This window comes from Neofelis nebulosa, chromosome 13 (assembly GCF_028018385.1).
Source record: "Neofelis nebulosa isolate mNeoNeb1 chromosome 13, mNeoNeb1.pri, whole genome shotgun sequence".
Lineage (NCBI taxonomy): Eukaryota > Metazoa > Chordata > Mammalia > Carnivora > Felidae > Neofelis > Neofelis nebulosa.
The window spans coordinates 61,378,211-61,401,245 of NC_080794.1; the positions used below are offsets into that span (position 1 = coordinate 61,378,211).

A 23,035-nucleotide genomic window follows, 5' to 3' on the forward strand; every position below is an offset into this window, starting at 1 on the left:
TCAGATGAGCCTACCAGGATAGGAACTGGGAACTTGTGGCTTCTGGGTCAGATGTGACTAAGGCTGGGTGGAGAATATCTGGTCTCTCCAAACACTTTTGCAGGCATGTGACCGTATGCTTACCACACAATGGAACCATTTCTGTTGTTACAGCTTTATGATTCAGTGTTTCTGATGAGAAGATAGGGCACTAACATCATGCCAGAGTGCAGGGTCTGGGATCCACACCCCAACAGAGCCCTGTTTAGAAGGGAAGGTCAGCTCTGAGGAGTAGAGTCCTGGTGTAATTCAGGCCAAGAGTCGGTTTTACGAGGTATCAGATTAAGGTGAGGTGAGTGAGGAATACTCCTTGGGTGCAATATTTAAGGGGGCACTAAATAATCCAGATAAATATTTTAATGTAGTATTTTTAAAAAGCAAAATGTAAAACATCCACGGTGAACAAAACATCAGCACTTAAAATAAAGACAGACCGTTGTTTGTTTTATGACCTGGCGTCATTTTGCAACAGGAATAGTCATTTCCAATCAGCCCACAGTTCCATGCAGGTCACTATTACGTTCCCTGCCAATTAGCTTTAGGAGGGTTGAAAATAGCGTGTGAACAGATTGGGCAACACAAGGCTTTATGTGTGGTCCTGTTTTTTGATGGTAGGGCTTTCATCAGCTTTTTCCATTTGACTCAAAACGTGGAAGGATATTTCGGTACGTGCATATAGGAGTGCATATGTTTCCTTTTGCTCCGGGCGCCAGTATGGCTCAGCAAGGTGCTAGTTTCTAGGGGAGTAGAGTCTAGGAAAGGGGCTCCAGCTGTTCAGCCTTAAGCAAATACCTAACCTCTCCACTTTTCTTTTTCTTTTTTTTTTTTTTTTTTAATTTTTTTTTTCAACGTTTATTTATTTTTGGGACAGAGAGAGACAGAGCATGAACGGGGGAGGGGCAGAGAGAGAGGGAGACACAGAATCGGAAACAGGCTCCAGGCTTCGAGCCGTCAGCCCAGAGCCTGACGCGGGGCTCGAACTCACGGACCGCGAGATCGTGACCTGGCTGAAGTCGGACGCTCAACCGACTGCGCCACCCAGGCGCCCCACCTCTCCACTTTTCTATTTTCTCATCTATAGAGTGGGAATAATCATGCCCATCTCTCTGTGTTGCTGTGACGATGAAGTGAGGTGTCACAGCACTCAATATAAACCTTGCTACAGACACTAAACCAGCATTTGACTCCTTCCCTCTCCGTCCTGCAGGAGTTGTTCAAGCAACTCTTACCAATGCTTCCCCACTGGGGTTGAGATTTGCTCCAGTGGGTTTGTTCTGGGGAGAGCAGAGAGAACGTTCACCCTCAGCTGACAAGCAGTAGTGTGACTCTTGAGTCAGCTCCGTTTTTCCTTTCCCTTTTTTTTAAGATTTTTTTTTTTAATTGTAGAGGGGGGTGGAGAGTGTGAACGGGAAAGAGGGGCAGAGGGAGGGAGAGAGAGAAAGAATGCCAAGAATGCCATGTTTAGCCCAGTGCAGAGCCTGATGGGGGCTCGATCCCACGACCCTGAGATACGACCTGAGCCGAAATCAAGAGTCAGACACTCAACCCCCTGGGCCACCCGGGCACCCCGACTCTGTTTTTCTTGATAAATGATCCTGGTACTTCTAAACTTTTTTATTTTTTTTTATTTTTTTTTTTATTTTTTTTTCAACATTTTTTATTTATTTTTGGGACAGAGAGAGACAGAGCATGAACGGGGGAGGGGCAGAGAGAGAGGGAGACACAGAATCGGAAACAGGCTCCAGGCTCCGAGCCATCCGCCCAGAGCCCGACGCGGGGCTCGAACTCACGGACCGCGAGATCGTGACCTGGCTGAAGTCGGACGCTTAACCGACTGCGCCACCCAGGCGCCCCACTTCTAAACTTTTTTAAAAAGCACCCTTCTTCTTAGGACATTATACAAGGCAACTTACTACAGCCCTCTTCTCTGAACTTAACCAAAAACAGCAAAGTCCTACAGGCAAATAGTACAATATAGAAGCAGTAAAAAACAAAACACAGCGAACAAAAAACCCACACCTAATCTAACCCATGTAGATTATAATTAAAGGCCAGTTTTATATTAGTCTGCTCGGATTGCCATAACAACATACCACAGGCTGGGGGGCGGTTAACAACAGAAATTTGCTTTCTCACCGTTGTGTGGACGGCAAGTCAAGGTGCCAGGCCATTCAGTTTCTGATCAGAGCTCTCTTCCCGGGTTGCAGACAACAGCCTGCTCACCGTGTTCTCATATGGTGAGGAGAGAGAGCTCTCTGGTGTCTCTTCTTATAAGGGCACTAATCCTATCAGATCAGGGCTCCACTCCTCATTTAACCTTAATTACTTCCTTACTCCAAACACACTTATATCGGAGGCTGGAGCTTCAACATGTGAATTTGTGGGGGGGCACAATTCAGTCCATAGCAAGTATGGACTCACAGTTTTTTGTTTGTATTTTTTTAATGTTTATTTTTGAGAGAGAGAGAGAGAGAGCGAGCGAGCAGAGAGAGGCAGAGAGGAAGACACAGAATCTGAAGCAGGCTCCAGGCTCTGAGCTGTCAGCACACAGCCCGATGCAGGGCTCAAACTCACAAACCTGAGTACGTGACCTGAGCCGAAGTCAGACACTTAACCGATTGAGCCACCCAGGCGCCCCTGAACTCATGGTTTTTAACAGATAAGTAGGTATAGAAGTAAGTGAGTCGTAAATGTATGCATATGTTTAAATGTGTATGTGCACATGTGTACATGTGTATGTATACACACGAACACACACAAACACACACATTCCCCAGCTGGGTCTGCTGAGAGGGCCTAGAAGCAATGATACCGCAGTAGGAACAAGCACATTTACAGCCCACATACTGAGTTCCCAGTACCATGCTCCACAAAAGGAACCACGGTTCCTTGGAGAAATGAATCAACCACTGGGGTTGAGAAATTTCAAGATGATTCTAGAACATCTTGTGCTGGAAAGTAAGGAAGTACTCAAAGAATGATGGAGACATCAAAAGGACTAGGAGTCAGTTGATGAGGGCTCCCATCAGCAAATGCAGAGCATCAAAACAAAGCAAGACAGTAACAGATTATAACCCAATGAGTGAAGTAATACCTAAGTCCATAGCAATATATAAATGAATAAATGAGTACACGGAGGAGAAGAAATAGGCCTCCCTTATAGTAGAATGCCAACCAATAAGTGTAGAAGCAATGAGGCAGCCAGAAAATCCTTAATGGTTCTTACAACAGCCTGTGGCCAATCATAAAAATAAGGATTGCGGTAGTTTTGCATATTTTCTTTCTGTTGTATATACGTGGTGGTTTGGTACATATTAACCTGTTTCTTTTTCTCTCTCTTCACATTTTCATTTCATTTGTAAGTTTTGTAAGTCATCGGAAGTTAACGTTACCAGTTTAGTCTTTAGTTCACAGTACATTCTGAGGGACTCTGGCAAACTCAGAAGTATTGAATACAGACTGTTGGGACTGTGTATCTCCCTATTTTGGAGAGAGGATGTGAGAACTTCCAAGAAAGAGAGCTGTATCTCATTCGGTGGAAATAAGGAGTGGTTTCATTGTAGTATGGAAGTCCGAATGTGTGTAAAAGTTTGCGTACAGAAGATGCGTCTCCAAAGAGGTAGACTGTGCCAGTTATCTCTGGGATAACGGAGCAAAGGCCTGCAAATATTTCTTTTTCCAGCTGGCACAATGCTCAGCTTTGTCAGTAGAGGGAGCTGGCAAGACACCGTAGGAGGAAGAGTTTCTCTCCTTGGTTCTGGTGTGTCCCTGAGCTCCTGCAGCCTTCGAGGCTTCTCCAGGGCCCGCTCCTGGAGTGCACGTGATTTTTCAGGCACCAGGTCCTGCCGTGTGGGCTCCCGCAGTGTGGGCTCCCTCAATGTGTGCGCCTCGTTCAGTGCCTGCAACACACAGTGGCTAGTAGCTTCCCTGAGCCACCTGAGTGGCTTTGCAATAACTTTTGAGGTCGCTCCCTGTGAATGATTGCTCCCAGCACCCCACATTGCTAATTTCTGGCAAGTTCTACAAGTGCGGCACCTCAGTGAGACTTCTTTGCCAGCCACTGAGCCACAGCTACTACGTCCTTTCTAAGCAGATCTGAATCTTGGCCTCAGTGGGAGGGAGGGGGAAGAAACCTCTTAAGGGTCCATCTCAGCTCTAGGGGTAGGGGCTCTTCCTTATATCATCTTTTCCTGTGTTCTTTAGAGTTATCTTTAACTTCTTGTGAGCCAATGCCTCAGCACTCCATTATAGTAAATAATTCCTTGTATTGAGGTTTCCCTATTCAAATGACGTGTGGTTTCCGTCTCATGATTGGACTTCGGCTGATCCAGTGGACAATGGCGAGACTGGTAGGTTGGCGAGGATAAAGAACCTCAAGTGGAAAAAAAAAAAACAAAAAAACCCTCAAGTGACAGCAGGCTTCTGTCTTACAATCTAGTGATGCACTGGGAACCAGTGAGCTGGGTGTCCAAGTTCGTTCAGAAAACAATATTGAAAATAAAACTAACACATGTGAGCGCTAAGCTCTTTACATCTCATGGAATCCACACAACAGCCCAGTGAAATCACACTGTTAATCTCATTAAACCCGTGAAGAAGCTGAGGTTGAGAGATTTGCAGGATGTCAACGTGCCCTCCAGGTACCTCTACTGCTTAACAAATCATCCCAACACTGAGGGGTATAAAATGACTATTTTATTATGCTCATGGATTCTGTGGGTCAGGATGTTTTGAAATGTACTCCAGCTCAGGGCTCCTGGGTGGCTCAGTCGGTTAACTCTTCGTCAACTCTCGGTTGACTCTTGATTTTGGCTCAGGTCGTGATCTCGCGGTTCATGAATTGGAGCCCCGCGTCAGGCTCTGTGTTGACAGTGTGGAGCCTGCTTGGGATTCTCTCTCTCTCCCTCTCTCTCTGCCCCTTACCTACTCTCACCTTCTCTCTCAAAATAAATAAGTAAACTTAAAAAAAAAAATGTACTCGGGATTTTGGTTTTGTTTAGGAATAGTGAGGCCAACAGATCAGGAGATGGCTGCCAGTGAAAAGACAGTTTGTTACTCACAGTTCCCCAGAGGAAGGGACAGGCCATGCCATGTGGTGCCACATGGCGAAGCACCAGGGTCATTCAGGAGGCAGAAGGAGCAAGAGAAAAGCATGGACATGAACTCTTACTGTAGTTTTTATGGGAAGAAATGGTTGCAGCAAAGTAAGCAGGCTAGGCAGGTTTAGGATAGTTTGAATAATTCCAGCAGGCACGGGGCTTAGGGACTGTCTCCAATTGTCTGATACCTTCCCCTGGGATGATTAGGGCAGAGGAGTGTTGCCTCCTGGAGTGTAAGAACCAAAATAGAGGAGGTGGTTTGGAGTATGGGCTCAGGATTGGTTGGTTTGCATGTCAGAGGCATGCTCAGCATCACATGATCTGCTATCTTTAGGAATTAGCAAAATCTGGGAGGGAGAGTCCCTCCCTGGCTCTGCAAGGTCCCAAGATGTCAAAACATCATAACACACAGAAAATAAAAAGCACGAATGATACACAGGAATTCAGAGAGTGCACGGAGGAAGCGGCTTGTCTCTACTCTACAATGTCAGGACATCCGCTGGAAGTCTTGAATGCAGATGTTGCCTTGACAGCCGGGGGTTGGAATCATTTGAAAGCTCATTTCTCATGTCTGGTGCCCAGGCTGGGGGAACTTGAAGGCCAGAACTTCTGACTGGAGTGCTTCAGTGGCTTGTCAATGTGACCTAGAACATGGGCTTCTTCCATGGCGGCTCAGGGCTACAAATATGAGTTCTCGTGAATCAGGCAGGAGAGGCTTTGTCTTTTGAACAGAACTTAAAAGTCATACAGTGTGGTTTCTATCATCCTCTTAGTTATAACCGAGTCACAAGCTTACCCAGATTCAGAGGAAACATAGACCCAACCTCTTGATGGAAGAGGAATCAAAGAATTTGGAGCCATTTTGTTTTTAAACCTCTGCGGAGTAGAACTAGGAGTCAGACCCGAACAGTTAGGACCCGAACCCTCCTTGCTTCATTAAGGTGCCATCATAAGAAACAGAAATCTGTTTGTTATCTCAGGTAAAGAAGTGGGGAAGGAGGTTACTGTAAAGCAACAGTGAGCGCACAGAAATGAAGTCTCGCTGAACAACCTGGAGTAAGTCATAGGCAGCTGTTCTTCCTCATCATCGTTCATCTCTGCAGAGCTGCCTGTGATGGTTACTTTTTTTTTTAATGTTTATTCATTTATTATTTATCTTTGAGAGAGAGTGTGTGCCAGCTGGGCAGTGACAAAGAGAGAGGGAGACAGATAATCTAAAGCAGGCTCTGCGTTATCAGCTCATGAGGCTTAACCTACAGAACCACCCAGGCACCCCGCTGTACTGGTTAATTCTATGTGTCAATTTGACTGGGCCACAGGGTACCCAGATATCTGGTCAAACATTATTCTGGGTGTGTCTGTGAGGGTGTTTTTGGATGATGTTTTTGGATGAGATTAACATCTGAATTGGTAGACTGAGTAAAGCAGATTGCCCTCTCTAACGTGGGTGGGCCTTGTCCAATCAGTTGAAGGCCTGAATAGAATAAAAAGGCTGACCCTCTCACAAGTAAGGACGACTTTCTCCTGGGGCATTTGGCTGGCTCAGTCGGAAGACTGTGCAACTCTTGATCTCAAGATTGTGAGTTCGAGCCCCATGTTGGCTGTAGAAATTACTTAAATAAACGTAACACTTAAAAAAACAAAAGAGGGGCACCTGGGTGGCTCAGCTGGTTGAGTGTCCAACTTCAGCTCGGGTCATGATCTCATGGTTCGTGGGTTCAGGCCCCGCGTCCAGCTCTGTGCTGACAGCTCGGAGTCTGGAGCCTGCTTTAGAGTCTGTGTCTCCCTCTTTCTCCACCCCTCCTCCGCTCATGCTGTCTCTGTCTGTCTCAAAAATGAATAAACACTAAAAAAATTAAAAAAAAAAAAACAAAAAAACAAAAGAACCGGGTGCCTGGGTGGCACAGTTGGTTAAGCTCGGCTCAGGTCATGATCTCACAGTTTGTGAGTTTGATCCCCGTGTTGGGCTCAACGCTGATGGCACAGAACCTGCTTGGGATTCTGTCTCTCCCTCTCTCTGCCCTTCCCCAGCTTGTGCTCTCTATCTCTCTCTCAAAATAAACTTAAAAACTTAAAAAAAAAAAAAAAAAAAGAAAGAAAGAAAGAAAGACTTTCTCCTGCCTGACTGTCTGAGCTGAGACGTTGTTTGCTTGTTTTTCCCACCTTTGGACTCTAACTGAAACACTGACTCTTCCTATATCTTGAGCCTGCAGCCTTTAGACTAAACTACACCATGGCTCTCCTGAGTCTCCACATTGCCAACTGCAGATCTTGGAACTTATCAGCCTCCATAACTACACCAACCAATTTCTTATAATAAATCTGTATGTGTATGCATATCTATATCCATCCATCCATTCTGTTTCTGTAGACAACCCTAATACACTGCCCTTTTCTCTGCAGATCAGCTTCCTCTGCCAGCTCAGAATTTCTGTTCCCCCTAAATTTGCCTCATGCACCGACTTTGGTTACTGCAGCACTAGCTCCATTTAGAAATGACCATGTGGCCAAATTCCAAAAGAAGGAATCTGATAGGTCCAGCTTGGGTCAGACGTGGAGGTGGGGAAGTAGAGGCAGAGCTTCATAGCAGAAATATACCATCTATATCTAGAGCCACCACTCCGACAGGGGCTGTGGGTACAGGCAGAAGACTGCCATGGGAGAGATAGGCAGGCCTCCTAAAGCATTTCGATGCCACTGAAGACTCTCGCTCTTCTCTTGATTCCTGAATGCCATGACATTAGCTATTTTGGCATCTTCCTGGCGGGTCAGGACAAGGTCCCCTTGGTCTCTAGTGGCTTCTAGTGGGTTTGATCTCTTTCAGCCACGGCAGCCGTGTCCCACTCTGCCTGTCTAGGTTAAGGGGGGGTGGGCTCTCTTGGCAGTAGAGCGAAAACCGGAGTTGGAGAAAATCTCCATGATGCTCCCCATCCGTAAGAAGCCCCAGTGGTAATGGGAGTTGGAGACCAAGGGGTAGTGGAGGAGAGACCACATTTGCTTTTGCTCTGTGGTTTCAGTGAATAATGTCTTATAAAGGGTCTTATGAGACTGGACCTAAGGGGCAAGTTCATGGTTAAAGTAGGTTCAGGGAATCTCAGACAGATGTAGTGTTTCCAGTGGTCTAAAAATCTAAATTTAGTTCCTACCTTAATCTTTCTGCCTCTCATTTTCCTCAACTGTCAAGTGGAAATAACGAATTACCTATCCCCCATGGCTGTTGCCAGGGCCAAGGAGGAGACGCAGGTGAAACACTCAGCACAAAGCGTCATCTGATGGCAACCCTGGGCTCTAACTCAGCCTTTGGGCCTCATTCCTCTGGCTTTAAAGCTCCAGCTGTGGGTGAGGTAGAGAGTTAGGGGGACAAATCACCCCTTCCTGGAGACCCTTCACATGGTAGGCTAGGGTATGGAAACAGCATACACAGGCTCCCCAGGTGCAGATCTTGGGACCTGTGACAGCCACACCCACTCTCGTGGCCCCCTGCCTGGCCCCCTGCCTGCTGACCATTCTACAACAGGGATCGGTCTCTTTGTCGCCGTTCAGGGGCAGTCCTCTGATGTGTCCTCCAAGACCAAGGCTGAAGTCCGAGATATACGCACTGATTAAAAGCCCTGATTTAGTGGGGCGCCTGGGTGGCTCGGCCGGTTAAACCTCTGACTTCAGCTCAGGTTATGATCTCACGGTTCGTGGGTTCGAGATCCACATCAGGCTCTATGCTGACAGCTCAGAGCCTGGAGCTGCCTCAGATTCTGTGTCTCCCTCTCTCTCTCTGCCCCTCCCCCAACTCCCTCTCTTTCTCAAAAATAAATAGACATTTTTCAAAAATTAAAAAAAAAAAACACCTGGACTTGGGGATCACATATTTGAATTCCATTCTCCATTGGATGTGTGCCATTAGATAAGTCACATAAGCTCCCTGTGCCTCGGTTTCCTCATTTTAAAAGTGGAAGTGGTTTTAATGACCCTCCGTCACAGAGCTATTGTGAGAAGTAAGCGAGACAAGTGTGGACAGCACCTGGCATGGTGCCTGGCACATGGAAGGCACTTTTCAAATGTTGGTTCTTACTATTGAGCCACTGCCGCTTTTATCCAAGGCTGACTGGCAGGGTGGTGGTGATTGATTCAATCCATCCCGGCTCCAGGTGTCCATCCTCATAGGTGAGGCCCTTCCTTTCCTCAGAATTGCGGTCTGCTGAGGTCTGCACATCCCCATGACGGGTTCCAGTAGGAGGTGATCTTCAGCACCTCATGAGTGGCGGATTCATGGCGAAGTCTCAGGGGCATCTACCTTGGTCACTCACGGTTACTTAGTCTTACGGACCCAGCCTTGCCAGCCAATGTTCTGGGCGGCTTCACGCAAAGATAAGCCGCAGAGGGTACTTGCGGCTCCTAGTCTGGTCCTGGCCAGCTTCTCCTGGAGCGTGAGGGCTGAGCTTTGCCAGAGTCGAATGCCCTTATCACATCCACGCCCCCGGGGCCCCTTGCTTCCATCTGCCCAAAGGTGCCCAGAATCCAGGCTGCCTCGCAGCTCCAGCAAAGGCCAGGTACTCTGTGGGGGCTGGGATAACAAATACAAGAGCCACCCAGATTCCTACCCAACTCCACCCAGAGGGGGCCCCATCCACCATTCCAGAGGCCCCTGTTCCTACAGCCTGGTGGGAGTTCCCTCGGGAACAGGACTGGAGGTATGAGCCACTTGACTGACAAATGAGAGTTCACGTCCTGGGCTGGCATACAGGGCCCCTGCCCCAAGTAAACAGTGGATTGTGAGTCAGAAGACCTAAGTTCTAAATCTGGCATTCATGTCATCAATCAGCTGTGTGACCTGGGCCAGGTCACTTACCTTCCCCAGGCCTTAGTTACCCCTCCATAAAATGAGAAGCCTGGAGTAAATGATCTTTAAGGCCTCTTCCAACCCAGGTATACGACTGTAGCCTAATGCCAGGTATAGACGTGGTAGGTGTTCAGGAAATGTTTATTTAGTAATTTAACGATAAGATTCAAGGCAAGATTCTGCAGGTCCCAGCACCCATATACTTCCTCACTATGAGTTTTGCCTCTGCTGTTAGTTAATTTGTGTCAAGTGCCAGCTCAACAGGTATTAAACCAAGGTGAGTTGAGTCTATATATGCGGTACATTGCCCGTAGCCCAGAGACTGAAGACAGAACTGACTGAACATTAAGAGCTGGTCATGGGATCTCCAGGTGGCCACGCATTCCTTCTTGTTCTGGGCGTACTGAAAGTCCTTTGCTTTGGGGCTTTGAGTATTCAGCCTCAGTACTTCCTGTTCCCCGAACAGCCTAGTCCCTGCTTTCGCTCACACCGTGCCCTCTGCCTACAGCACCTGTCAGGGTCTGGGATTTATCCCGCTTACAAGCCAATAAGCTAGCCTGCTGTTGTTTCATCAATGCTGGCAGAAGGCGTGGCTTCCTGAGTCGGACACAAAGAATTTGCCACTCCTGGCACAGGAAGCAGGGTGAGCATCATCAGTATGTCTCTTTCCCTTGTTCCTTAGTTTCACAGGGATGTTACACATGCGAGAGCTTTGTGTCACAGCTGCGGAGCGCTGAGCTTGGGAAACCCACCGCTGTCCCCTCCTACCGCCGCTACTTTTATCGTAAGCAATAAGCAAGCCTGCTGTCTTGGAGGAGATGTTCCCTCCTCCCTCAAAGTTGCCGGCTGCAGAACACAACACTGAGAAACGGTTGGCAAACGAATAGGCGGCCGTGGCTTTGCATCCTTTGCCGCTTAGGACCTGTGGTAGACTGCCTTGCCCAACAATGCCTAGCCCCCATCTCTGCTTGTCAAAATTCTATCCACCCTCTAAAGGCACTTCATTCTGAAAGCTTTCCCCAGCCTTCTCCCTTTTGTATTTCCTTGCATCTTCCTCCCTCTTTTCTGTCCACAGCTGTCCCTCCACTACCAGAAGAGTGCAAACACTGTGAGGGCATGAGCGGGTGCTCCTTATTCCTACACTCCACACCCAGATCGTTTGCATCCAGCAGGTGCTTAGACCATATTTGTTTTGGAGGAATCACGATCTGGCGTGCTTATGCTTTTGCAGAGTCTCCCGGACTGCCCCTTGGAATGTCTTCAGGATTCCAGAGGCTAAAAATATCTTCCCAAAGCCACCACTGGCTTCCTTGTAAGGAGCTGGACTTAGCTGTGAGGCTGAAGGTTTGTGCCCACCAGGTGGCGCTCCACCCTCAAATCTCCAGATGCCTTTTTTAGAAGAGGAAGGACTCTTTTCTCTCACTCTAAATGTTTATTTGGTTAGGTCCCCTGCTCACAGAGATAGTTTGTGCGGCACAACTTCGTCATCAGCCCTGCACCCAGATTCGGCCGCCAGCTGCCCGTCCTCACTCCAGCCCTTCTCAAGACTGGTACCCTGAGAACATTGAGAATGTCCCTCCAGGAGCTGCTGAGGGATGCTGAGAGGAAAGCCCCAGAATTGGCACCAGAAGACCTAGTTTTGAGTCTTCACATTGATACTCGCTAGTTCTGTTTCTCTGAGCAAGTTACATAACTTTTCTGGATCCCTGTAATAACAGCTGAGAATAAAATACGGGAAAGTATATATAAGCACTTTGAATATGGACCTGGAGCCAGCCACGCCTGGGCTGCTCCGTCAGCTCCTTGAACATGTTCACCTCCCTTAACCCTCTGAATCCTGGGTTCCCCACCAGCAAATCAGAGTATATAGGAGCACCTGGCTGGCTCAGTTGGTATCGCATGTGACTCTTGATCTTGGGGTCAGTGAGCTCAAGCCCCACACTGGGTGTAGAGCTTACTTAAAAAAAAAAAAAAGTGCCTAGAGGGGTTCCTTGGTGGCTCAGTCGGTTAAGTGTCCGACTTTGGCTCAGGCCACCATCTCGTGATTCGTGATTCCAGCCCCGCGTCGGGCTCTGTGCTGAGAGCTCGGAGCCTGGAGCCTGCTTCAGATTCTGTGTCTCCCTCTCTCACTGCCCCTCCCCTGCTTGCACTCTGTCTGTCTCTCTCAAAAATAAATAAATGTTAAAATAAAATTTAAAAAAACTGTGCCTACAGTATAGTAGGCATTCAATTAACAATGATTGCATATATATTATGTATCCCTAGACCCTAAAATGGTGCCCAGTGTCTAACAGGCGTTTGGCGTCCATGGCTGAAAGGATTTCACAGATGAGGAAACTGAGGCACAAAGCAGTTAAGTACCCCCCCATCCCCCCACCCCTGGCCCAGCACGAGGGAGTGGTGGAGCAGTGATGCATAGCCAGGCAGTCTGCCTCCAGGGTTTGCACCTAAGCCTCTATACTATGTCATCTCACACAGATACGATGTTTACTTCCCCTTTTATTCACTTAAGATGTGCATTCGGAGCTTTCTCAAGTCCCTGGAGGCGGGGCTGTGTTGGCAGGGAGGGGCATTAGCCCCTGAGAAGCCACATAAACTTTCTCCCACCAAGAGTGACAGTCTGCTGGGAGACAGACCAGCTCACCAAGCCAGGGGGCCAGTGGACACGTCCCATGACCAGGAGATGAGGGACTAGTTCTGGAGGTAGGGTCAGCTGGGGGACTAAAGTGTGCGTTGTCCCCAAGGTAAGAGGGCCCTCTCAGTTTCTTTGCGGTTCCCACAACTGAAGAGATGTGGAGGGGATCACATTAGACCAATGAGGAGGAAACTTCACACGGGAGTCTTAAGATCAGCAGCCACGCTAATCACTTAGGTGGCGGTCCCATGCCCAAGACAGACAACTTTATATGAGGACAGGAATTAAGAGAGGGCATCAAGTTTCTGGGTCTTATTACCATTCTGGCCGGAGTACTAACTTCCAGCCAGATGGCAGGCTTTCTCCTCCCTGTAGAGTTGCCACGGGGGACCGGATTGCAGCCTGAGCAATCCACATAGAAGTGTCCCAATAAGGCCATACTTCTCAAAAAGCCCCTGAAATGAGAAGAAAGGAAGAAAGGAGAAAGTACTCACCAGGTTTGCACTGGTTCAGAGTCCAGATGAAAAGACTCGAAGCCCCCTGTTAAGGGCACCAAATGATGGGTTTTGGGGGTGATGATGGGGGTCTGTAGCCTATGGCCAAGAAAGAGTTATTTTGTTTAAAAATTTTTTTAATGTTTATTATTTTTGAGAGAGAGAGAGAGACAGAGAGAGAGACAGAGAGGAGAGAGAGAATGAGCAAGGGAGGGGCAGAGAGAAAGAGAGACACAGAATCTGAAGCAGGCTCCAGGCTCTGAGCTGTCAGCACAGAGCCCAACATGGAGCCCAAAGTCACAAACCCTGATATCACGACCTGAGCCCCAGTCGGATGCTTAGCCAACCCAGCCACCCAGGCGCCCCAAGAAAGAATTCTTGAAGACATCTTTGGTGCAAAAAGGTGATTTCATTAAAGCACAGGGACAGGACTTGTGGGCAGGAAGAGCTGCACTGGGGTTGTGATGGGTAAGTGATTACACACTCTCAGGTTGGGAGGGGGGCAGGGACAGCGTAAATCTCTAAGGAATTTTGGAAGCAGGATTTCCAGGACCTTGAGGGGCTAGCTGTTGTTAGGGAAACACCATTTATTACTGTTTAGTAAAACCTCAGTCATGACAGCCTTCAGACATATATCAAGGGGTCATAATCATAATACTATGATTGCCAGCACATACCTTGGCAGAGTTGAGATAAAGGAAGTTTCCAAAGGAATTTTTATATGTTAAAGAAGACTTACAGGATCCTGGAGGTTGGGGTAATGTTAGGCCAAGATGGCCTTTTGCCCCTAGCAAAGTGTCACCATCAAGGCAGCTGAGCTCCTACAGGAGGGTCACTCTGCCTGTTTCAAGGACTTACCAATGGGCTGTCGACAGTAAGGGAATTTTTCATTTGCCTTTGTTTCCCACATCACTTAAGTGGGAAGCACTTCAACCCCCTTACATCTTGATGAGGGTGATATTAGGGTTCCAGGAAACGGACTCTACAGGTCTGGAGATAAGGCTACGGATAAGATTAGCTTTTTCTTGCAGTTTACTAAGTTTTCCGTACACTGAAGGAGACTCCTGTCCTGCGTGACCGTGACCTCTGTCCGTCAGCCATTTGCTCTCTTTCCTTTCCCCTGTTCTTGGGCAGCCAGGAGTGTCCGAGGAATACCACGCACATCCCACCTGGCGGGGGGTGGGGGCTGCTGTTAGCCTGTACTTTGCCCTCAGCTTGCCCCACACTCCCTCATCGCTACCACTCAGTCATCCACTCTGCTGACGTTTACTGAGCCTCCTACATGCCAGGCAAAGGCAGATAGAGGTGACAGCCAACAGTTGCAACGTACCAGACTCGAAGTACTGGAGAACTAATGGATGCACCAAACGAGGGCCTGACGAGCCGGGAATCAACAGTGTGGGAGGCTGGACCAAAGGGAGGAGCATCTAAACCGGGCGTTGAAGGATAAGTAGGAGTTTGCCAGCCAAGTGCGGGCCTGGGGATGAAGGGCATTCTGAGCTTATTCGGGTGAACTTAAGAGGTTTGGTGGGGTTGGCATGCTGGGTGGGAGCGTGGGTAAGGGAAGAAAGTGGAAAACAAGGAAAGTGAAAGTCAGTTGGAGCCGTTTTGTGAAATCTGCCCCCCAGAAGAGATAGAACTCTATCCCGTGGTCAGTGGAGGAAGCAGGGCAACAACGGGACTGTGCTTTAGAAAGATGTCACACAGTGCACAAAGGCTGGATGGGATGGAGAGAGAAGAGAGACCAGCTGCGATTACCAGCTTCTTGTCTTAGCCCCTCTAGCCCTCATTTCTCCTCCTCGATAAAACCAGGAAAATAATCGTGTGTATCTCTGAGGCTGTCTTGACGCTTAAATGGGCGTACAGGTAAAGGACGGTGTGAAGCATCATCAGCTTCCACCACCGGCCATTTTGCCTAGCAGTTAAGCACACGGGCCTTGCTGTCTCTTACCCCAGGGTCCGTGTCCCGGCCATGTTGGGTAGCACATTTTTAATCTGGGCAACCCTGGACGGCAAGGAGGTTTGGAAAAAGTCGGATGGACCGACAGGACTTGGTTTTGTGGTGTGTGGGAGGGGCAGTGGGGCCTCTGGCGGGTGCCGGTCCCTTTCTCTGATGTCTGAGAGCCCAGGAGAAGTCCGAGGTGGACCCTGGTAGCATATTCCAGACGTCCACGTGAGAATGGATGTAAGCTCAATACCAGCACTGCTCTCCTCCAGCGCCAGGAAAAGACCAGGGGGCCCGGGTGGGCGCTAGGGCAAGAGAAAGTAGAAAGAAAGGGGCCCAGCGAGAGGCTGAGAGAACGCTCCAGAAGACAGCTTTCCCCTCCGAAGCTGGACGGGAGCAGAGGAGGCCGGGCGGGCAGGGCGGCCCCAGATGTGCCAAACTGGGCCGGGGCTGCCAGAGCGGAAGGCCCGCGGTCGGCTGGGGGGTGCGAGTGCCCTCCGCCGCGCCCCGGGGAGGAAGGAATCCGAGCTGGGAGTCTGGCGCCGGCAGAAAAGGGGGGCCAGGGTGGTGAGCGAGGCCCAAAAAGAGGTGGCTGGAAGCCTCGAGGAGCGAGCGGGGGTGGAGACGGGGAGGAGAAGGGGAAGGGCGGGTAGGAGGGGTGGAGAGAGGGAGACAGAAAGAGAGGAGGGCTGTGGGGAGGAGAGAGGGGAGGAAGGGTGGGGAGAAGGGGAGAGGAAGCGCCGGGAGGTCTCGGAAGGACGCGCGGAGGCCGCCGCGGGCACGTCGGCCGGGCCGCCCCCGCGAGCCGGGCGCCGCCATTCCGCTGCTCGGGGCGCCGCCGCCGCCGCCACCGCGCCCGGGGGCCATGCTCCCGCCGCCCCCGCGCCAGCCGCCGCCCCAGGCGCGCGCGGTCCGCGGGGCGGTGCGCCTGCAGCGGGCCTTCCTGCGCGGCCCGCTGGGCGTGCTGCGGCTGCTCCAGCTGCTGGCCGGCGCCGCCTTCTGGATCACCATCGCCACGAGCCGGTACCAGGGCCCCGTGCACTTCGCGCTCTTCGTGTCGGTGCTCTTCTGGCTGCTGACCCTGGGCCTCTACTTCCTCACGCTGCTGGGCAAGCACGAGCTGGTGCCCGTGCTGGGCTCGCGCTGGCTCGTGGTCAACGTGGCGCACGACCTGCTGGCGGCCGCGCTCTACGGCGCCGCGACGGGCATCATGATCTCCCAGACGCAGAGCCACAGCTACTGCAACCTCAAGGATTACCAGATGGCCTGCGCCTACCACGCCTTCCTGGCGGCCGCCGTCTGCGGCGGCCTCTGCCTCGGCCTCTACCTGCTCTCGGCGCTCTACGGCTGCTGCCGCCGCTACCAGGGGGAGCAGGAGGTGGCGTGAGCCGCCGCGCCGCGGGGCGGGGACCCTCCCGACACCGACGCCCCCGTCCTTCCTGCCGCCGCCGCCCCGCGCCCGTGCGCCCCGGCGCCCACCCGTTGCCCCGCGCTCCCGCCGCCGCCCGCGCCCAGGCCCTCAGTTCCCGCCCGACGGCAGCGCCGCCGCCCACGCCGTTCGTTTCCAGGGACCCGGGCAAGGCCACGTCCGAGGAGGTGGCCCCCACGCTCAGCCTGGCCGCCCGAAGCGAAACCTCGCGGTTCCTCGTTCCCTTCCCTGCCGAGAGCGAGACGTGTACAGGCGCCGCGTAGATCCGGGGGAGGCTCCCAATTGGAACGAGCGTTTGGCTGCGCCACTGCCCCCTCCTTCCCCACCCCGCGGTCGGAAGAGCACCCCCGTTCCCTGGCCCCTCTTCCAGCCGAGAGTGCCGTGAAGGGCAGGCTCGCAGCCGCGGGCGGAGCTGGGGACAGGCCTCCACGGGTCCTGGGATGAGCGAAGAGTTTTCGTTTTAGTTTGGGATTGTGTGAGCATCCAGCGCAGTCTGTGCTGTGACGTTGGGGTGGGGCCTGTCTGCAGAGGTGAGGATGGATTGGAAAGGCCCGCGGGCTGCACCTTTGCACCTTTGGAGTCTTCTCTCCCTCTGCCTGTTCAGCCTTTGTCCTCGCGGTTCTTGGAGGCCAGGCCCAAATGCACACGACTTTCCCAGGCCTCACCTTACCAGCCTTCCTCTCACGGGCTTCTACTCCACCACCCCCCACCTCCCAGTTTCTTTTTGCCTTAGGGATCCCACAGGACCGTAAGGAATGTCAGGGTGAGCCTCACCCCTTGCTCTTGGGAAAGCCAGAATAAGATTGGAACCCCGTTTGCGGACTCCCATTAGAACCCTGTTTCCAGACTCCCAGTCCAGCAGTTTACATTAGAGCAGTGGGTGTTCCCAGGAGCTCTGACTCAGGAGCTATCCTCTAAAAGGGGGCTTCACTGCCAAAAGGGTTTCTCAAAGGTGCTATCTCCTCTTGGAGATTCACGAGGCTCGTTAGCATATCAAAGGTTCTGAGAAGTCCCGCTGTAAAAGAAGCCCAAGTAATTTAGTTTACAGTGTTAACTGCCTCTGGACCTGGACCAATTAGTTTTTGCCACCTAAGGCTTCCAAGCATCCCTGTGCGGGCCTGGCTGTCATTCATTCCTAAGGGATACAACCCACTGGCTACAGTATGATTGAAGATCTGGGGTGCTCCTTTTATTTACCAGGGAATTTCTGTCGCCGAGGGAGGGCCTGACCCAGTGAGGGAGAAGATGGCTGTCCCTGCCAGGCCCCTGAGAGACCTGGGAACTGGTGGATCTGAACATTCCTCTACGTTGTTTGCAAAATGAAGCCAAAGTCATCCAGGTGGTTTCCAAGTCAATTGGAACATTACCTGTAAGAGATGCTGGCATTGACTGTGACCAACTGGCAGGAGTGGGGCACAGTCACCAAAGAGAAGAAAACTCCGAAGCTGGGGTGAACAGCTGGCCCAGCCTCCGTAAGGTAAGGTGCTTCTTGATTTTTCTGGAGGGGTGATAGGCCTCGGAATGAAACGCACAGAGCTCCCTTTTCTGAAAGTTAAGAGGTTTTTATTCGGAGCAAGTTGGACAGGTGACCACAGTGTCCCAAGAGTTGTGCTAATTCAGCCTTTATGCTAAATCCTTCAAAGATCTGCTCTTTGAAAAAGTTCAGCCACGTCTGGATTAGAAACTAGAATAGGGAAGGCCAGAGTGTGTTTGCGAGAGTGTGTTTTTAAAGCCTAGGCAGAGAGGTGTGAGGCTTTGCTGTTGCATTTGTGAAGATCTGGATGGGAGTGTGGAGGGTCACAGCATCTATCCAGGGCTCCTTTGTGCCTGGCACTGCCTGAGGCACGTGCCATTGTGTTTCGTTCTCTGAACAACCATACTGAGGTGAGTTCTGGTGCTCCCATGTTGCCTAGGAGGGAGGTGAGGCACAGAGAGGTTAAGTATCTTGCCCAGAGTCTCGGGGCTCTGACTGGGGAGCTCGGATCTGGACTCTGGCAGTTTGGTCTCTTCAGGACCGGGCTGGACTGTGCACAGTAGGGAGTCAATACATGTTAGATGCTGTTAATGTGGTTACTTTAAAAAAAAGTTGGGGTGAAGTATAAATATACCTAGCATAAAATTGACCATTCAACCATTTTAAAGGGTACAATTGGGTGGCATTAAGCATTTTCACATTGTTGTGCAGCTGTCACCCACCATCCATCTTCAGAACGGTTTTCATCTTGCAAAACTAAAACTCTGTCCCCGTGAAAATTGTGGTTATTTTTGTGGTTGTTGTTGTTACTGTTATCTTCTGCCCTTCGGGAAATCCTGGAACACCGAGCCCTTCGCTGTCTCATTTAGGCTGGAGTCCTGCTGCCTTACTCCGGGAGGGGCACCAGTTCCTTCAGCTCTCACCACTGGTGCCAGCCAGAGCCTGGGGCTGGGCTTTGCCGGGGTACTTGGAGGTGCGTGGGACGCCCAGTGACTTTGGTTCTTCTGTTGCAGGTTTCCACGTTGCTGAGGCCGTGGAGGTTCCCATAGCCGGTCATGCGGTCATGCGACCTCTCCCCCCGGGCTTGCTTCCCTGGGCAGGGGACGCCTTTCTGGCCTGGGCCAGCAGAGGGCTGCGGAGTGGGGAGAGCCAACGACGACCTCTGCCCAGCAGCTTTCCTCCAACACTATCCAGTGGGAGATCCGAGATGAGTGAAGATTCGTTTTACTGTAACACAAGAGAAATCCTGATTCTCCTTGTGCTGACTTACTTGGGCACGAGATTCCAGACACCTGGAACTGAGCCATGCACCTCTGTGCTCTAAACAGTGGGTTTTGGCTCCAGCTTTTTTCTTTTTCTCTTTTTTTCAGATCACCATTTAAGCTGAGTATTCAGCTCAGAACCAGCCCCCCGAGGATCTCTTCTTAGTCCCCCTGCTCACGGTGCTCTGTCTGTGGCCCGGCGACCTTACTCAGGAGTAGACATCTCCTTGGCCTTCCTTCATGCTACCTTATCCATCCAGATGTTCCTGAAACATTCCAGAGCTCACTGGCTCTTCTAGATGTGCCTTTCTGCTTGGCCTCCAGCTGCCTCTCGAGATGTGAGAAGGACCTGTAAAACGGCCCCCTCCCCCACCCCCACCCCCTCCTTCCCCTTGAGACCCTGTACCGTGGAAAGGGCTTCCTGACCTGGCCCAGAATTTTTGAATACTGGAGACAGTCTCATTGGCCTCCCTCATTAGACTCCAGGATTCAGTCCAGCCCGAGACCACTGTGGGCTCCTACCAGTCCAAAAGTCTAGGACCGCTTGCGGACCCAGGAAAGGAATTTTCTAGTGTTCTACAAAGGCCAATAGAGAGGGTGGGAGTGGGTGGGGTGAGGGCCGGTGGCGAGAGGGGACCAATGTGCCTCATTTAATAGTTTAGTTGTGATGACTAATTTGCTTTTCTGAATAAAGTTTGGTTTGTCTGATCTTGGTGTACATGTCTTCCCTCCTGGCCTCCTGCAGTAACTCCGTGTACTGGGTGCTCCCGGACTCCCTCCATCTTCTCATTATGCCGCACTGTCCTTTTGTCTGCCTCCCCAGCTTCCGATTTCCTTCTGGGAGGAAAAGAAACATCAGTTCATGGCTTTTCAGCGCACTTAGGGCAGGACACAGGGACCAAAGGGAAGAAAACTGCCTGTGTCTGCCCCTGACAAAAGCTGGTGGGAATTCCAGAGGCTCCTATCCTGGCTCTCAATGGTCCCTCTGTTGTCGGAAGCTCCACTGCCCAACTGGCAGGCACAGAATGACTGTGGTTATGGAGCCACAGAGTCCTGTTCTTATCCGACTCCGGTATTTTGTAGAAAGGGGGATGAACCCCAGGGTGGAGTGGCAGCTTGCCTCATGTCACAGAGCTGAGCGGGGTCTCTCGGGGCTCAGGCTCCGGTGCTCTGGCATTGCCTCCTGGACACACCCTACCTGCTTTCCTCTGGGTTCCAGCCATGCCTCGGTGAAGAGATGTTTTGGAAAGGGCAGGAAAGAGGAGTTAGCAGGCTTCCTTACCAGCTGCTCCTTCCTGTGCCCTGAACCTGAAGTCTGCAGCCAGAACATAATATAATACTGGCAGATTGCAAAACTCACTTAGAACAGCTCCAGGCAGGGATCTGACGCTGGGTGTGTTCACACACCCTTCATGGTTTGGATTTCCAGGGTTGAGCTGAGCATCCGACATTGGCTCAGGTCATACGGTTCATGGGTTCGAGCCACGCGTTGGGCTCTGTGCCGACAGCTCAGAGCCTGGAGCCTGCTTCAGATTCTGTGTCTTGCTCTCTAGGCTCCTCCCCTGCTCATGCCCTGTCTCTCTCTCAAAAATAAATAAACTGTAAAAAAAGAAAAAAAAATATGCTTCTCCTTGCATGACCTTGTTTGATCTAGTCAACAATCTTAATGGTTGGCATTGTCACCCACTGTTAATGGGGAAATAGAGCCTCAGAAGAAGGGCCTTATCCACGGTCACACAGCTGACAGCGGTAGGACTGGGACTGGGAGGTAGATGTTCTCTCACTATCCTTGGCAGCTGGTAAGTCCTTGTTGTCCTCTGGCATCTCTGAAGTTTAGATGGAGTTTGGTTTTCACTCTTGGAGACGAGGTGTTCAGGCATGGTCTAACCTGACATTTCCTGCTTATGGGGGGGAGGGCACTTTGAAATAAGACACTGCTCTTCAGGGACATAATTGAGCCCATTTGAGTCTGGGGAACGCGAGGGATTTGCTCTTTTATGTCTATTACTTTTCCTGTTTTTCTAAGGATGGGGGTGTGGGGTGGTCAGTGGTGAAAAAGGAAAGCTAATAAACCTACATTTTCAGGGATAAAAGGGAAGAGCAGGGGTGTGAGAGAGAAAGGTCTGGTTAGCACCATTGATTTACATTTTTATTGTTTTATTTGTTACAGTAGTTACTTGTAAAATAAAGTACCAATATATACCCATTAAAAAAATTAAACTATACAGAAGGATACAAAGTAAAAAGAGAAGCCATTTAATCATCCTAATCTCAAACCCTAGAGATAAACCATTGCTAACTATTAATTTCCCTTCTTTAATTTTTATAACTAATGAAACTTCTATGGATATGTGTGCACACACGTGTATACATATATACATTAGACTCTTCTACAACTTGCTCTTTAAAATTAATGATAATATAATTCTAACCCTTTGTAAATGTCCATGTAAATAGGGACTGCCAAGAATTTTTTTGTACTTTCTGGAATCTTTGTAAATTTCTCACATTGGTTAACTTTGTCACTCCCTTGGCTGCTTCCTGTAGAGATCTTAGTAAAACCCTTAAAAGGGGGTGGGTCCTCTTTTACAGATGAGTGAATGGAGGCTTAGGAGGGGATGGGACTCTCCATGTCTGTGCTCTCTGTACCTCAACACGGCCAAGAGTAGCAAGGAGCGGAAGGACCACCGGGGTGGCTGCATTCCACTTTATAGCCAGTCTTGGGGGAGAGGAACACCAGGGACCAGGGTGAGGGGACAGCTGAAAAGAAGTGGGGAGGGCCTGAGGCTCTCTGGGCCCTGTAAGGCAAGGGAGAGGTATGTTGGGGAGGTGGCCAGAACCCAGAGGAGGGCACCTGGCAGAGCCAGCAGGAAGGTGTGGAACACCCACACGAAATCCCGGTTAGGTTCCTCATCTAGGTTCCATTTTGCTGCCCCGTCCCACAACCCCATTCCTTTTGAACTGGATGGCTATTTGGGATGCCACAGGCACCCAGGCTGTGATGGCCCTTCCTCAGCACTGAGATTAGGGCAAGCTTCCAGAGTCAGTTCCTCTGCAGGCTCTTATCTGTATCTCCCCCAGGCTGAATGCAGGGTCTCCTTGCTGCCGTCTCCAGGAGTCCTGATGGGGCGCTCTGATGCCCCACTTTGTAAAGTGCTTCTTCTTCCTCTTCTTCTCCTTTTCCTTTTCCTCCTCCTCCGTCTTCTTTTAAGTTTATTAATTTATTTATTTGGAGAAACGGAGAGAGCTCAAACGGGGAAAGGGCAGAGAGAGAAAAGGAGAGAATCCAAAGCAGAGCCCAGTTCGGGGCTTGAACTCACAAACTATGAGATCAAGAGTCAGATGCTTAACGACTGAGACTCCCAGGCACTGCATAAAGTACTTCTGAGTCAAGGTTGGCAAGAGGGGAGAAAGGGAGCTAACTTGCCAAAGTGGCTGCAATGAACCAAGAACAAGAAGAATGAATAACTCATATAACATCTCTTAGCAACCTCACAAGCCCAAGAAGTATTAAATACCTCCATTTGCTAGACGTGGAGATAGGCTCAGAAGGGTAAGCTGATTTCCCCAGGTCACTTGACTTAAGTGACAGTAACAAGATTCAAACTCAAGTCTGTGCTACCATGCCATGCTGTTTCAGAGGATTTCCCAGCAGAAAAACTGTTTCTTCCTGCCATCCAAAGACCCTATCTAGAGCTACGCTGGAGTTTGTATAGTTGTATTTTGAGCTAAAGCAGGAAGGAAAGCCTGTGAAGAAAGTTATATCGTTACAAATCCAAATTATGTCAGTTACTCTCTTCTCAGTGGACGATGAAGTTAGGTTT

General features: G+C 50.3%; 1 protein-coding gene and 1 long non-coding RNA gene across 4 annotated transcripts; both read left to right on the forward strand.

Annotated features, from left to right (window-relative positions):
• The first annotated feature begins 9,931 nt into the window (after positions 1–9,931).
• On the forward strand, positions 9,932–11,829 carry LOC131493184 (uncharacterized). The gene is made up of 3 exons (XR_009252500.1): positions 9,932–10,249; positions 10,655–10,756; positions 11,417–11,829. It is a non-coding gene; the product is annotated as an uncharacterized LOC131493184 (long non-coding RNA).
• Positions 11,830–15,739: 3,910 nt separating this feature from the next.
• Positions 15,740–19,919, forward strand: MARVELD1 (MARVEL domain containing 1). 3 transcript variants are annotated; one of them, XM_058697386.1, is made up of 3 exons: positions 15,740–17,952; positions 18,963–19,178; positions 19,320–19,919. In XM_058697386.1, exon 1 carries the CDS (start codon positions 15,912–15,914, stop codon positions 16,431–16,433), a length of 522 nt encoding a protein of 173 aa, XP_058553369.1. In that variant the 5' UTR covers positions 15,740–15,911; the 3' UTR covers positions 16,434–17,952; positions 18,963–19,178; positions 19,320–19,919. The 3 variants fall into 3 exon arrangements, with proteins under 3 accessions (XP_058553369.1, XP_058553368.1, XP_058553370.1); XM_058697385.1 differs by having other exon boundaries at positions 18,963–19,919; XM_058697387.1 differs by lacking the exon at positions 18,963–19,178.
• The last annotated feature ends 3,116 nt before the right edge of the window (positions 19,920–23,035 follow it).

Excerpts from the sequence above, each read along its gene's own strand:
- MARVELD1 (XM_058697385.1), top strand. The coding sequence starts at position 15,912 with ATGCTCCCGCCGCCCCCGCGCCAGCCGCCGCCCCAGGCGCGCGCGGTC.